Raw genomic sequence first — 15,607 nt, 5'->3', positions numbered from 1 at the left:
ATCATTCCCCCTCCTTCCCTTTATCACTTCCCCTAGTTCTCATGCTTCCCTCTACCTCCTTCCTCTTTCTTATCTTCCTCTTTTTCTCATCCTTCCCCCTCCTTCCTCTTTCTTCTCTTCCTCTTGTTCTCATTCTTCACTCTACTTCCTCTTTCTTCTCTTCCTCTTGTCATCTTTCTCCTCCTTCCTTTCTCCTTTTCCTCTTGTTCTCATCTTTCCCCCTCCCTCCTTCCTCTTTTTTCTCTTCTTCCCATACTCATCCTTCCCACTCCTTCCTCTTTCTTATCTTCCTCTTGTTCTCATCATTCCCCTCCTTCCTCTTTCTTCCTTCCTCTTGTTCTCATTCTTCACCCTCCTTCCTCTTTCTCCTCTTCCTCTTGTTGTCATCTTTCTCCTCCTTCCTCTTTCTTCTCTACCTCTTGTTCTCATCCCTCCCACTCTTACCTCTTTCTTCTCTTCCTCTTGTTCTCATCCTTCACCCTCCTTCCTTCTTCTTTCTTCTCTTTCTCTTATTCTCATCCTTCCCCTCCTTCCTGTTTCTTCTCCTCCTCTTGTTCTCATCTTTCTCCTCCTTTCTCTTTCTTCTCTTCTTGTTGTCATTCTTCCCCCTACTTTCTTCCTTTCTTCTCTTCCCCTTTTTCTCATCCTTACCCCTCCTTCCTCTTTCTTATATTCCTCTTGTTCTCATTCTTCCCCTTCTTCCTTCCTCTTCCTTCACTTCCTCTTGTTCTCATCCTTCCCTCTCATTCCTCTTTCTTCTCTTCCTCTTCTTCTCATTCTTCCCCTTCTTCCTTTCTTCTCCTCTAGTTCTCAACCTTCCCCTTCCTTCCTCTTTCTTCTCTTCCTCTTGTTCTTTCTTCCCCTCCTTCCTCTTTCGTCCCTTCCTCTTGTTCTCATCATTCTCCTCCTTCCTCTTTCTTCTTTTCCTCCTGTACTCATCCTTCACTCTCATTCCTCTTTCTTCTTCCTCTTCTTAACGTTCCCACTCTCCTTCCTCTTTCTGCTCTTCCTGTTGTTCGCATCCTTCTCACTTTTTCCTTTCTTCTCTTCCTATTCTTCTCATCTTTCCCACTCTCTCCTTCCTCTTTCTTCTCTTCCTCTTGTTCTCATACTTCCCTCTCCTTCCTTCCTCTTCCTTCTTTTCTTGTTGTTCTCATCCTTCCCTCTCCTTCCTTTCTCCTCTTCCTCTTTTTCTCATCTTTTGCCTGCTTCTTCTTTCTTCTCTTCCTCTTCTTCTCATTCTTCGCCCTACTTCCTTGCTCTTTCTTCTCTTCCCCTTTTTCTCATCCTTCCCGCTCCTTCCTTTCTTCTCTTCCTCTTGTTCTCATCATTCATCCTCCTCCCTCTTTCTTCTCTTCATCTTGGTCTCATCTTCCCCCCTCCTTCCTCTTCCTTCTCTTCCTCTTGTTCTCATCATTCCCCCTCCCTCCTTCCTCTTTTTTTCTTCCTCTTGTTCTCATTTATCCCCTTTCTTCCTCTTTCTTCTCTTCCTCTTGTTCTCATCCTTCCCCTTCCTTCTTTCCTTCCTTCCTCTTTCTTCTCTTCCTCTTCTTTTCATCTTTCACCCTCCTTCCTTCCTTTCTTCTTTTCCTCTTATTATCATCCTTCCCTCTCCTTCCTCTTTCTTCTCTTCCTCTTGTTCTCATCCTTCACCCTCCTTCCTCTTTCTTCTTTTCCTCTAGGTCTCATATTTCTCCCTCACTCCTTCCTTTTTCGTCTCTTCCTCTTGTTCTCATCTTTCTGCCTCCTTCCTCCCTCTTCTCTTCCTCTTGTTCTCCTCCTTCCTCCTGTTTACTTCCTCTTTCTTCTTTTCCTCTTGTTCTTATCCTTCCTCTCCTTTTTTCTTGTCTTCCTCTTGTTCCCATCTTTCTCCTCCTCCTTTCTTCTCTTCTTCTTGTTCTCATCCCTCAGCTCCTTCCTCTTTCTTCTCTTCCTCTTGTTCTCATACTTCCTTCTTTTTCCTCTTTCTCTTCTTCCTCTTGTTCTTATCCTTTCTCCTCTCTCCTTCCTTTTTTTCTGTTCTTCTTGTTCTTATCTTTCTCTCTCCTTCCTTCCTTTCTTCACTTCCTCTTGTTCTCAACATTCCCCTTACTTACTCTTTCTTCTTTTCTTCTTGTTCTCATCCATACTCCTTCCTCTTTCTTCTCTTCCTCTTGTTCTCATCCTTCTTCTCCTTCCACTTTCTTCTCTTCTTATTCTCATTCTTCCCCTCCATACTCTTTCTTCTCCTCCACTTGTTCTCATCTTTCACCCTCCTTCTTCTTTCTTCTCTTCCTCTCGTTCTCATCCCTCCCGCTCCACCCGCTTTCTTCTCTTCCTCTTGATTCATCCTTCCTTCTCCTTCCTCTTCTTCTCATATATCCCCCTCCTTCCTCTTTCTCCTCTTCCTCTTGTACTCATCCATCCCATCTCCTTCCTATTTTCTTCCTCTTGTTTTCATCCTTCCCTCTCCTTCCTCTTTCTTCTCTTCATCTTCTCATCTTTCCCACTCCCTCCTTCCTCTTAATTCTCTTCCTCTTATTCTCATCTTTCCAACTTCTTCCTTTCTTCTCTTCCTCTTGTTCTCATCCTTCCCGCTCCCTCTTTCCTCTTTCTGCTCTTCTTCCTGTTCTTATCCTTCCCCTTCCTTCCTTTCTTCTCTTCCTCTTTTTCTCATTCTTCCCCCTCCTTCCTTCTTCTTTCTACTCTTCCTCTTGTTCTCATTCTTCCCCTTCTTTCGTCTTTCTTCTCTTCCTCTTGTTCTCATCCCTCACCCTCCTTCCTTCCTCATTCTTCTCTTCCTCTTGTTCCCATCTTTCTCCTCCTTCCTCTTTTCTTCCTCTTGTTCTCATCCTTCCCCCTCCTTCCTCTTTCTTCTCTTGCTCTTTTTCTCATCATTCTCCTACTCCTCTTTCTTCTTTTTCTGTTGTTCTCATTCTTCCCCCTACTTCCTTCCTCTTTCTTCTCTTGCTCTTGTTCTCATTCTTCCCCCAACTTCCTTCCTCTTTCTACTCTTGCTTTTGTTCTCATCCTTTCTCCTCCCTCCTTCCTTTTTTGTTCCTCTTGTTCTCATCTTTCCCCCCTCTCCTCTTTCTTCTCCTCTTGTTCTCCACCATCCCCTTCCTTCCTCTTTCTTTCTTTCCTCCTGCTCTCATCCATTCCCTCCTTCCTTTCTTCTTTTCTTCTTATTCTCATTCTTCCCCTCCATCCTCTTTGGCTCCTCCACTTGTTCTCATCTTTCCCCCTCCTTCCCCTTTCTTCTCTTCCTCTTGTTCTCATCCTTCCCCCTCCTTCCTCTTTCTTCTCTTCCTCTGCATCTCATCATTCCCCCCTCCTTCTTTCTGCTCTTCCTCTTTTTCTTATCTTTCCCCTCCTTCCTCTTTCTTCTCTTCCTTTTGTTCTCAACCTCCCCCTTCCTTCCTCTTTCTTCCTTTCCTCTTGTTCTAACCCATTTCCCTCCTTCCTCTTTCTTCTCTTCTTGTTCTCATCTTTCTCCAACTTCCTCTTTCTTCTTCTTTTTCTCATTCTTCCCCTCCATCCTCTTTGTTCTCTTCCACTTGTTCTTCTTTCCCCTTCCTTCTTCATTCTTCTCTTACTCTTGTTCTCAACTTTACCCCTCCTTCCTTCCTCTTTCTTCTTTTACTATTTTCCTCATCTTTCTGCTTCCTCCCTCTTTTCTTCCTCTTGTTCTCATCCTTCGCCTTCCTTCCTTCCTTCTACTTTCTTCTTTTCCACTTGTTCTCATCCTTCCCTATCTTCCTCTTTCTTCTCTTCCTCTTGTTATCCTTCCCCCTCATTCCTCTTTCTTCTCCTCCACTTGTTCTCATTTTCCCCTCCTTCCTCTTTGTTCTCTACCTCTTGTCCTCATCTTTCTGCCTCCTTCCACTTTCTTACCTTCCTCTTGTTCTCATCCTCCCCTCTCCTTCTTTCCTCTACTTTTCCTCTTGTTCTCATTCTTTCTTCTCCTTCCTCTTTCTTCTCTTCCTCTTGTTCTCATCTTTCCCCCTCCTCCCTTTTTCTTCTCTTCCTCTTGTTCTCATCCTTCCTTCTACTTCCTCTTTCTTTTCTTCCTCTTCTTCGCATGGTTCCCTTCCTTTCTCTTTCTCCTCTTCCTATTTTCTGATTGTTCCCCCATCTCCCTCCTCTTTTCTCTTCCTCTTGTTCTCATCTTTCGCCCTCCCTCCTTCTGCTTTTTTTTCTTCCCCATGTTCTCAAACTTCTCCCTCCTTCCTCTTTTTTCTCTTCCTCTTGTTCTCATCTTTCCCTTCTTTCTCCTTCTTCTCTTCCTCATGTTCTCATCTTTCTCATTCTTCTTTCTCCTCTTCCTCTTGTTCTTATCCTTCCCCATCCCTCTTTCCTCTTTTTTCTCTTCCTCTTGTTCTCATCCTGCTCCCTCCTTCTTCTTTCTCTTCCTCCTATTGTTCTTATCTTTCCCCTCCATCCTCCTTCTTCTCTTCCTCTTGTTCTCATCTTTCCCTCCCCTTTCTCATTCTTCTCTTCCTGTGTTCTCATCCTTCCCCCTCCTTCTTATTCTCTTCCTTTTTTCTTATCCTCTTCCTCCTTCCTCTTTCTCCTCTTCCTCTTGTTCTCATACTTCCCTCTCCTTCCTTCCTCTTCCTTCTTTTCTTGTTGTTCTCATCCTTCCCTCTCCTTCCTTTCTCCTCTTCCTCTTTTTCTCATCTTTTGCCTGCTTCTTCTTTCTTCTCTTCCTCTTCTTCTCATTCTTCGCCCTACTTCCTTGCTCTTTCTTCTCTTCCCCTTTTTCTCATCCTTCCCGCTCCTTCCTTTCTTCTCTTCCTCTTGTTCTCATCATTCATCCTCCTCCCTCTTTCTTCTCTTCATCTTGGTCTCATCTTCCCCCCTCCTTCCTCTTCCTTCTCTTCCTCTTGTTCTCATCATTCCCCCTCCCTCCTTCCTCTTTTTTTCTTCCTCTTGTTCTCATTTATCCCCTTTCTTCCTCTTTCTTCTCTTCCTCTTGTTCTCATCCTTCCCCTTCCTTCTTTCCTTCCTTCCTCTTTCTTCTCTTCCTCTTCTTTTCATCTTTCACCCTCCTTCCTTCCTTTCTTCTTTTCCTCTTATTATCATCCTTCCCTCTCCTTCCTCTTTCTTCTCTTCCTCTTGTTCTCATCCTTCACCCTCCTTCCTCTTTCTTCTTTTCCTCTAGGTCTCATATTTCTCCCTCACTCCTTCCTTTTTCGTCTCTTCCTCTTGTTCTCATCTTTCTGCCTCCTTCCTCCCTCTTCTCTTCCTCTTGTTCTCCTCCTTCCTCCTGTTTACTTCCTCTTTCTTCTTTTCCTCTTGTTCTTATCCTTCCTCTCCTTTTTTCTTGTCTTCCTCTTGTTCCCATCTTTCTCCTCCTCCTTTCTTCTCTTCTTCTTGTTCTCATCCCTCAGCTCCTTCCTCTTTCTTCTCTTCCTCTTGTTCTCATACTTCCTTCTTTTTCCTCTTTCTCTTCTTCCTCTTGTTCTTATCCTTTCTCCTCTCTCCTTCCTTTTTTTCTGTTCTTCTTGTTCTTATCTTTCTCTCTCCTTCCTTCCTTTCTTCACTTCCTCTTGTTCTCAACATTCCCCTTACTTACTCTTTCTTCTTTTCTTCTTGTTCTCATCCATACTCCTTCCTCTTTCTTCTCTTCCTCTTGTTCTCATCCTTCTTCTCCTTCCACTTTCTTCTCTTCTTATTCTCATTCTTCCCCTCCATACTCTTTCTTCTCCTCCACTTGTTCTCATCTTTCACCCTCCTTCTTCTTTCTTCTCTTCCTCTCGTTCTCATCCCTCCCGCTCCACCCGCTTTCTTCTCTTCCTCTTGATTCATCCTTCCTTCTCCTTCCTCTTCTTCTCATATATCCCCCTCCTTCCTCTTTCTCCTCTTCCTCTTGTACTCATCCATCCCATCTCCTTCCTATTTTCTTCCTCTTGTTTTCATCCTTCCCTCTCCTTCCTCTTTCTTCTCTTCATCTTCTCATCTTTCCCACTCCCTCCTTCCTCTTAATTCTCTTCCTCTTATTCTCATCTTTCCAACTTCTTCCTTTCTTCTCTTCCTCTTGTTCTCATCCTTCCCGCTCCCTCTTTCCTCTTTCTGCTCTTCTTCCTGTTCTTATCCTTCCCCTTCCTTCCTTTCTTCTCTTCCTCTTTTTCTCATTCTTCCCCCTCCTTCCTTCTTCTTTCTACTCTTCCTCTTGTTCTCATTCTTCCCCTTCTTTCGTCTTTCTTCTCTTCCTCTTGTTCTCATCCCTCACCCTCCTTCCTTCCTCATTCTTCTCTTCCTCTTGTTCCCATCTTTCTCCTCCTTCCTCTTTTCTTCCTCTTGTTCTCATCCTTCCCCCTCCTTCCTCTTTCTTCTCTTGCTCTTTTTCTCATCATTCTCCTACTCCTCTTTCTTCTTTTTCTGTTGTTCTCATTCTTCCCCCTACTTCCTTCCTCTTTCTTCTCTTGCTCTTGTTCTCATTCTTCCCCCAACTTCCTTCCTCTTTCTACTCTTGCTTTTGTTCTCATCCTTTCTCCTCCCTCCTTCCTTTTTTGTTCCTCTTGTTCTCATCTTTCCCCCCTCTCCTCTTTCTTCTCCTCTTGTTCTCCACCATCCCCTTCCTTCCTCTTTCTTTCTTTCCTCCTGCTCTCATCCATTCCCTCCTTCCTTTCTTCTTTTCTTCTTATTCTCATTCTTCCCCTCCATCCTCTTTGGCTCCTCCACTTGTTCTCATCTTTCCCCCTCCTTCCCCTTTCTTCTCTTCCTCTTGTTCTCATCCTTCCCCCTCCTTCCTCTTTCTTCTCTTCCTCTGCATCTCATCATTCCCCCCTCCTTCTTTCTGCTCTTCCTCTTTTTCTTATCTTTCCCCTCCTTCCTCTTTCTTCTCTTCCTTTTGTTCTCAACCTCCCCCTTCCTTCCTCTTTCTTCCTTTCCTCTTGTTCTAACCCATTCCCCTCCTTCCTCTTTCTTCTCTTCTTGTTCTCATCTTTCTCCAACTTCCTCTTTCTTCTTCTTTTTCTCATTCTTCCCCTCCATCCTCTTTGTTCTCTTCCACTTGTTCTTCTTTCCCCTTCCTTCTTCATTCTTCTCTTACTCTTGTTCTCAACTTTACCCCTCCTTCCTTCCTCTTTCTTCTTTTACTATTTTCCTCATCTTTCTGCTTCCTCCCTCTTTTCTTCCTCTTGTTCTCATCCTTCGCCTTCCTTCCTTCCTTCTACTTTCTTCTTTTCCACTTGTTCTCATCCTTCCCTATCTTCCTCTTTCTTCTCTTCCTCTTGTTATCCTTCCCCCTCATTCCTCTTTCTTCTCCTCCACTTGTTCTCATTTTCCCCTCCTTCCTCTTTGTTCTCTACCTCTTGTCCTCATCTTTCTGCCTCCTTCCACTTTCTTACCTTCCTCTTGTTCTCATCCTCCCCTCTCCTTCTTTCCTCTACTTTTCCTCTTGTTCTCATTCTTTCTTCTCCTTCCTCTTTCTTCTCTTCCTCTTGTTCTCATCTTTCCCCCTCCTCCCTTTTTCTTCTCTTCCTCTTGTTCTCATCCTTCCTTCTACTTCCTCTTTCTTTTCTTCCTCTTCTTCGCATGGTTCCCTTCCTTTCTCTTTCTCCTCTTCCTATTTTCTGATTGTTCCCCCATCTCCCTCCTCTTTTCTCTTCCTCTTGTTCTCATCTTTCGCCCTCCCTCCTTCTGCTTTTTTTTCTTCCCCATGTTCTCAAACTTCTCCCTCCTTCCTCTTTTTTCTCTTCCTCTTGTTCTCATCTTTCCCTTCTTTCTCCTTCTTCTCTTCCTCATGTTCTCATCTTTCTCATTCTTCTTTCTCCTCTTCCTCTTGTTCTTATCCTTCCCCATCCCTCTTTCCTCTTTTTTCTCTTCCTCTTGTTCTCATCCTGCTCCCTCCTTCTTCTTTCTCTTCCTCCTATTGTTCTTATCTTTCCCCTCCATCCTCCTTCTTCTCTTCCTCTTGTTCTCATCTTTCCCTCCCCTTTCTCATTCTTCTCTTCCTGTGTTCTCATCCTTCCCCCTCCTTCTTATTCTCTTCCTTTTTTCTTATCCTCTTCCTCCTTCCTCTTTCTCCTCTTCCTCTTGTTCTCATCCTTCCCCATCCTTCCTCATTCTTCTCTTCCTGTGTTCTCATCCTTCCCTTCCTTCCTCTTTCTTTCTCCTCCACTTGTTCTCATCCTTCCCCTCCTTCCTCTTTCTTCTCCTCTACTTGTTCTCATCTTCCCCTTCTTCCTCTTTCTTCTCTTCCTCTTGTTCTCATCCTTCCCTCTCCTTTCTCTTCCTTCTCTTCCTCTCTTATCTTTCCCCTCCTTTGTCTTTCTTCTCTTCCTCATGTTCTCCTCTTTCCCCCCCTCCTTCTTTCTTCTCTTCCTGTTGTTCTCATCCTTCCCCCTACCTCCTTCCTCTTTCTCCTCTTCCTCTTGTCCTCATCTTTCCTCTCCTTCCTTTTTTCCTCTCCCTCTTGTTCTCATCTTTCCTCTCCTTCCTCTTTTCCTCTTCTATTTGTTCTCATCTTCCTCTCCTTCCTCTTTTCCTCTTCCTCTTGTTCTCATCTTTCCCCCTTCTTCCTCTTTCTTCTCTTAATCTTGTTCTCATCCTTTCCACTCCCCTTCCTCCTCTTCCTTCCTTTTAATTCCCCCCTTCTTTTCTTCCTTCTCTCCTTCCTTCTTTTTTCCCCCTGTTATGTAGCTTCTTTTGCTCCTACTCTCTCTTGTTTTATCTTCTTTCCTATTTTTCCCTTCCCATCCTCCTCCTTTTTCTCCTCTCTTTCCTTTTTTGTTTCCTTCCCTCCACCCTCCCTGCTATCTCTGTTCTTCCTCCTTTCTGCCTTCATTTTCTCTTTCTTCCTCTCTCAGACAGCATCTTCATAATTTATTTAGTTCAAGTCTCTCTACAGGAAGGATAACTAGTATGCTGTCTCCTCTCCTTATTTCCTTTAAAAGAGTATTGTCTTTCTTCATCCAAGCCCCTTTCCCCTTTGTAACTTACAGTCCCCTTTTAGAAAAGCACTCCACTTATTTAACTTTGTAGGGCTGAAGTCTCTTAGATATCTCTGCACACCTTTACAAGTTCATTGGAATTCCTTCCTTAGTAATCCTTTTCAAATCCCTCTCTCACCATCACAGTCTTTTTACTCTTTTCCTACTGGCTTTTCCCTCCTTGTCTACCTTTCCTCCTCTACTCACTCCTATCTCTTCTCTAATTGTCTTCATCTCTCTCTACTCCCACAAATGCATTCATGCTGGAGTCTACTGGGTGCTCCTGGTATTTCTTCGCTCTCTCCTTGCCTTCATTAGTTCTTGTTATATCATCTTTGCCTACTAGGTACTTTCTCTTATCCAAGATTTTTGTTCTTCTTTCCCTATTACTTGCTTTGTGCATTTTAATATTCTCTCGATCTTTGTCTACTATCCCTTTCTTGATTTACCTTCTCTTATTTACTTCTGCTCTTACTGGCTTGCTAAACTTTTCTTCACTTTTTAATGTTTTCTTACTGCCTGCCTCAACTTACTTCTCTCATTTGCTTCTGGATTTCTTACCTAAGTGTACATGCTATCTCCTCTTCCTGGCTGTTTGTTAAACTACGTATTTACTTGTTCCCTATATGTATTGTGCATATACTTTTGTTAACTGGATCTGTAACTGGAAAGTGCATCACAGAGTACCTGACACAGGAATTGAGGGATCCTAGTACTTACTTTTGCAGGGGCCTTTTTAAAAAATTGTGTGAGCATAAGGTGGCTTTATGCGGCCACTCATAGTCAGTACATTGTTGCTCAGCTTCCACTCATCCACTATGTCTTTTATTTTCTCTCTCCTATCTCTCTCACCTGTTTCAGGTTGTCTTTTGCTTTCAGGGACACTTGCTTCCCGCTTTTCTTCTTTTTTATCTTTTCCTTGCAGTTTTTGTAAATGGTAGGCCATTCTTTTTTGAAGCATTACTTGTTTCTGCAAAATACGAAAAATACATTAAATATGTTTCAAATCCAAATACAAACCTGACAGTAAAAATACAACATAGATTATTTCAAATGTGATGATGTTCCTGAGGTAGACCTTTGTTCCTGTCTGGAGATATCTAAATTTACAACGAATTTGAAGAGAGGTACTAAGAGGCAAGTTTCCTTTTATGACTCAGCATGAAATTGTAAATAGGCATGTGTGCATATGTGTATGTGTTCATGCTGTCTTACAGTCTGGAAATTTAAGCTAAGGTCTTGTACATGCTAAGCAATTCCTTTACTGTTGAGAAAAAGCATATTTTAGTAACAACTCAAGCTAATTTAACTTTCTGGAGACTCTTGAATTATAGATTGGGGCTAGAATCAATATCGATTGGGGCTCCATCAATAACTATCTCCTGAAAATTCATACTTTAAAATATAAAATTGTGGCAAAAGCCTTTCTTAAGACAGCCCAAGTCCAGCAAAAGCTAACTACCTTTTGGTTAATTTCCTCTCTGATTTTTCGCCGACGTTCGTCAACTTTTGCTTCTCTCTTAACTTCTTCTCCGATCTTTGATAGAAGTGTCATCTCCTTGGATTGCCATTCCTATGGGACATGCCATTACAGTTCTCACCATATGTCTATTTCATTTTGAAACTATTTTCTTTTTCTACAACCAATACACAAATTAGGGCAAATCAATGGCCTAACACATTTTGGGTCAATAATAAAGCAAGTCTTGCATTGACTTGTGAATGTGCTTATCTATCTGCCATTCACTGGGACTGTCCTGCTGGATATGATGAAGTGGAAGAGGAAAGAAATCATTTTGTTATTACAAGCATGAAGCCAGCACAAAATGTGACTTTGAAGATGAATCTCAAAAGATACTGGCAAAAGGGTGTTGACTTCTACCTCAGGGAAGTTATCACACATACTTGGCTGCTCTTAAAGGTATTCTGACAGAGAAACTAAACAAAGAGCCACGCCAGAACTCATGTGGGGGTCATAGAACAACTCTATGGACTGAGCTCTCTGCTTCCAACTTCACATATATTCTGGACCTTGAACTTAGGTCACCAGGCTTGCACCAGAAGTGCCTTTCCCAGTGAATCCTTCTAGCTGGCCTGTGTTTCCTGTCTAAACTGAAATAACTTCAAAGGATAGAGTGAATCTGTTCAAGTTGTTTACAAATAAAACAACCATGCAAGTTACCCATTTAAAATTTGATCCTCACCTCCTCAATCTGTTTGTGTTGATTCAGTTTTGTTTGAACACTATACCAATGTAGTCTGTCTTCTTCTTCTAACTGCAGTGTGTTTCTTCTCCCCAAGGTGTCTTCAATTTTGTCTAGTTCTTTATTAATCATACACAAATGTCTAAGTAGAAATGAAACAAAGGAATGTAAGTCTTTCAGGATACCTGCCACTCTGGAACTCTGGAATATCAACATGTATTCTGGTATACTCTGAGATGAATGTATGGATTATAGGAGCCACATAATGAGTAACTGGCTTTCAATTATGATGAACTTTTTGGAAAAAAACCATACAATTCTTCCCTTTAGCTTCTAAGGCTGCGGCTTGATTTCTACATGGTAATGTGTGATTAGTAGCTGAAGGAAAATACCCATTTGGTAGAGGAATGGCATGTTTACATTAGCATCAGATAAAGTTGCAGCAATATGGTCATTGTGACTTTAAAATAATTTACTTAAACTCATGTTTGACATGTGTTAAAGATACTCTCTCTCCCTCTGGTACCACAGACCTGGCTTTCACTAGATCAGTGATTTCTATTTTGCATTTCTTCAATAACAGTTTGACTTACCTCTTGGTCTCCTGGCAGCTCCAGTTTCTCAGGTAGAAACTGACCTTCCTAGCCTTAGTAACAAGGTTCCCAATCCTTCTGCCTCTTGATGTCATTTTTATAATTTAATTTTTTTAAAAATTGTGTATTGGTGTTTTGTCCATATGTAAGTCTGTGTGTACTACGTGCTTGCAGGGCCTGTGAAGGGCATCAGATCCCTTAAAACTGAAGTTACAGAGAGTTGTGAGCCACCATGTGGGTACTGGGATTCAGACCCTAGTCCACTGGAAGAGCAGGCCCCCTTGATATACCTCTTTAGTTCCCCATGTTGAAAATGCTGGAGGCCTTAAATGTGTCTAGTAACTTTCTGGCTCCATGTTCTATTCTTTCTAGTGTTTTTGCAGTTTTCGGGGTCTCTATTGTGCCCACTTTTAAAATATACTCGAACCCTGACTCTACCTTCGTTTTATTAATCGGTCTTGATGCGGGGAAGTCTTCTTCCCTTCTCTTAACAACCACTGCTGAAATGAGGCAGCAGCGGCAGCTTCGTGACAAGCTCGTCTCTCTTCGTTCAGCTTATTCACCTGGCTTTCTATAATTTTCTGTAAGAAAACAATTATTGGATGTCAGGTGCTTGACAGAAATAAACCTTTCCTTTGATATATTTTCTTTAAATTTAATCTTAAGTAAATGTTCTGAGTTTTACAAACTGTTAATTCTGCTAACCAGCTTTTAGGCCTTGCATGGCCTCATTCCACAAATAAAGTTTTTATATTAAAAAATCAAATGGGATCTCTATCTTTTACAGATTCTTTGTAGGGACTTTATTCCTGGAATATTTTAAGGAAATATTGTGCAAAGGGCCTAGCTTTTCACAAATCTTTTTATGGGTCCCAATTAAAACAAACTCAAATATTTAACTTACTTGTTCCCTGACATAATTTCTCTCAAAGTCAATTTTTAGAGTGGTAAGATATTGTCTGTATTTGTTCAGCTCTTTTAAGGAACATATGACCTACAAATTCAAAATGAAAAACATTATACATTTTGAAAATTACAACATGTTTATAGAAGAAAAGAAGAACATTTATTTTAGTAACAACTTTAGGATCGAGTGTAAGAATGGAGTTTTTGTAACATTTGGGTAGTCAGGATCTTGAGACAGTTGATGACGCACCAGAGATTTTCTAAATAGTTCACTAACATAGCTCCAAGTCAAAGTTCCTTTAGAGACATGAAAATAAATGTGTCAGTGCATTCACATACCAAAAATTGTAATTCTCTTTTCCCATCACTGAAAAATTGTCAACTATAAAGCAGCTTTTACAGGAAAAAACAGCCACCCAACACTAAGCATTTTACTGACTTTTTTCTGTGATATCTGCTAGTGGTCTACTAGAAGTTGGCACAGGTACTAAAGCATCTAGCAAGCGCCTAGATTTTGCTGGTTAGAAGTAGGCCTCCACGCACTTTGTTATTGCTGGTGATGTAGCCTCCCTGTCTTAGTTTCTTGAGCATGTCTTTTCGTCTGAAGTATGCTTTAAGGTGTGGATCATGAAGACTTTGGTAGGTGGTTTCCATGAGTCTACAGTAAGGATCACTAAGATTAAAACCAAAAGAAGGCCGATAAAGCTGCAAAAAGAAACATATTTGAAATTATTGCAAATGCAAAATTCATGAAAATATACTTTTAAACATCAGTTTATTGAAAGAATTAGAATGTTCACTGAAAATAAAATATACAAGCAGAAACTGAAGTGAAAGAATGTAATGGGTTGATCTGGGTAAATATAATGCCTTTCAACTTCCCTCTCTTCTCCCAGTCTATTTTTCACTTTAGAGGTGGCACGTGGAATACTATTTATGAACTTTGTGCTTAATATACCTATAGCCTCAACCTTAGTCCAATTCCTGTATACATAGGTCAGGATAGACTGTCAGCAAAGAGAGGAGAGTACATGGAAAGTTTCAGGAGAACCAGATGAACCAAGGCACAGGAGCAGAAATCAGCATGTTGTATATGTGTCGGCCAGAAAGATCACAACCTGTCAAGTTAAGACCGTGGTTGAAGAAAAGTCTAGATGGAGTGATTGCAGCTCTTTCTGGGGCTTTCTATCATTAAAGTGAGTTTAAAGACTTTAAAACATTGCAGCTCATTTCATTCCATTTGTGTGAAACTGAAGGTGATATACAAAGTGCAATCATAACAAAATGTTTCAAATTTAACAGCTAAAAAGGACAAAGAAAACCACTTAAACACCATTAAAACGTAGTTTACCTTTTCACTTATATTTGTGGTATAGAATATGTTAGTACTTCCTGGGATAATGGGCAGTTTGGCCCCCAGGGGCAAGTCCAACAGGCTAGATGGTCCAATCTTTGGAACAATAGGTTTCTGTCTCTTCTGTGGGAAAGAAATGTGAATGTTTGTCTTTTCTACTAGGAAGTGTTCATTTAGTTTACATCAGTTGTCACACTTGAACCAGAGAGCACAACCCAGGTTGCTAGGCACCTGGGTGGAAGGAACTGCCTGGCTACAAACCAAGAAGGCCTTACCTCCCCACTTCCTAAGCCAGCACCCTACTTCTGGGTCCTGCCCAGGCTAGTATAAGTCAGTGGCACCTTGAGTCAACCGTTGCCCTGGTCAGAAGGTGGGAGGTTCCACCGTGAAAAAGTCTGTCCTGTTCCTGCCCCTCAGCCAGACTCTTTCCCCATGATTCTACCTGCTGGCCTGAAACCTGCCCTGACCCAGAAAGAAGGGCAATGAATAAATGGACACTATGGAGGGGCCACCACTCACGGTACTACAAGTGTCTTTGTCAGTTTTGAGGTTGCCAGAAGCCGCTTTGGAGGCAGCAGCCTCGGCAGCCTTCAAACAGTTGTTCAGGTACAAGTCCATGGCTGCCCGTCAACCCCCAAGGGCTGGAGGCTGAGGGAGTGGACTGTCTTCTGGTCTCCCTTCCTGCGACTGTCTTCTCCGGTGTCCGGATCAAGACTGAGCCAAGGCCCTAGGCAGCCTGGTAACAGGACCTCAAGAACGCACACATCACAATGCTGCTTTGCTGACGTTTTTTAGTGGGCGCCCTCCAGGCCACACCCAATGGGCGTCGCCCTTAAGACACGTCATACCAGCGGAGGTCACCCAGTAGAAGTTTCCAAAGTAGATGTGGCTCCAACAGAAGTAGCTCTAACAGATGCCACTTCTACCATTGTCGGTTTCTAAAGACGTCGCCAACAAAGACATTGCCTCAACAGACACCGCCCAACAGACAATCCCTCCATGGGCTGCCCCCATAGACATTGTTCCAGCTGATGTTGCTCCAATGAGTGTCATCCCAGTGGATGTCGCATTAATCGACGTCATCCTTGGGCGAGGCCAAAGATCCAGGTGCCTCTCTAGGAGCGCATGCGCATCACTGAAACCTAGCTGCTTGAATGATTTGAGTTGGGAAAGTATCCTGAAAGGCCCTTAAAGGGTACCCTAGTGCTGATGCTACCACATGGTTTAGCTGAAGAACATAGAGAGTTACAGGGTAGCCTGGCTACAGAGTGAAACCCTGTCCATAAATAACAAAAGAAAATGAAACAAAACCCCAAAGATGTCAGATATTAATCCCAACAGACTTTGTGGGTTTTTGTAAGTTCTACAACAATCATTAGAAACTATATAAGGTGGTAATTTAAAACATCATCAAAAATTAAGTTGGTTTTCTAAGAGTGTTGAAGAAACTTACAGGAATACAAGAGAAACCAAGGAGCAATTAAGCAAGTAGAGAGAAATGGATACTAAAATAGACGACTAAATCCTTCACATATCAGCAATTACTTTACATTTGCTAGTCTAAACCTGACGATGAAGGGGCAGAGATAGGCAGAAGAAATGAACAAACATGATAGTACTATATGCTCTCAA

General features: G+C 42.1%; 1 protein-coding gene across 1 annotated transcript in view; it reads right to left on the bottom strand.

Moving 5' to 3' along the window:
• Positions 1 to 14,698, bottom strand: part of LOC131899309 (fibrous sheath-interacting protein 2-like) — a 39,022-nt gene extending 24,324 nt beyond the window's left edge. Inside the window, exons 1-8 of the mRNA XM_059250733.1 lie at positions 14,495 to 14,698; positions 13,973 to 14,098; positions 13,165 to 13,326; positions 12,620 to 12,709; positions 12,154 to 12,296; positions 11,123 to 11,264; positions 10,381 to 10,491; positions 9,771 to 9,888 (exon numbers count right to left, since the gene is read on the bottom strand). Coding sequence (XP_059106716.1) covers positions 9,771 to 9,888; positions 10,381 to 10,491; positions 11,123 to 11,264; positions 12,154 to 12,296; positions 12,620 to 12,709; positions 13,165 to 13,326; positions 13,973 to 14,098; positions 14,495 to 14,593 — 991 coding nt within the window. The 5' untranslated portion in view covers positions 14,594 to 14,698. The remainder of the gene's footprint in view (positions 1 to 9,770; positions 9,889 to 10,380; positions 10,492 to 11,122; positions 11,265 to 12,153; positions 12,297 to 12,619; positions 12,710 to 13,164; positions 13,327 to 13,972; positions 14,099 to 14,494) is intronic.
• Positions 14,699 to 15,607: the final 909 nt, after the last annotated feature.

The sequence above is a fragment of the Peromyscus eremicus genome, chromosome X (assembly GCF_949786415.1).
Source record: "Peromyscus eremicus chromosome X, PerEre_H2_v1, whole genome shotgun sequence".
NCBI lineage: Eukaryota > Metazoa > Chordata > Mammalia > Rodentia > Cricetidae > Peromyscus > Peromyscus eremicus.
Note: the sequence above shows the minus strand (reverse complement) of the source record. Positions and strands in the feature narration are given on the sequence as shown.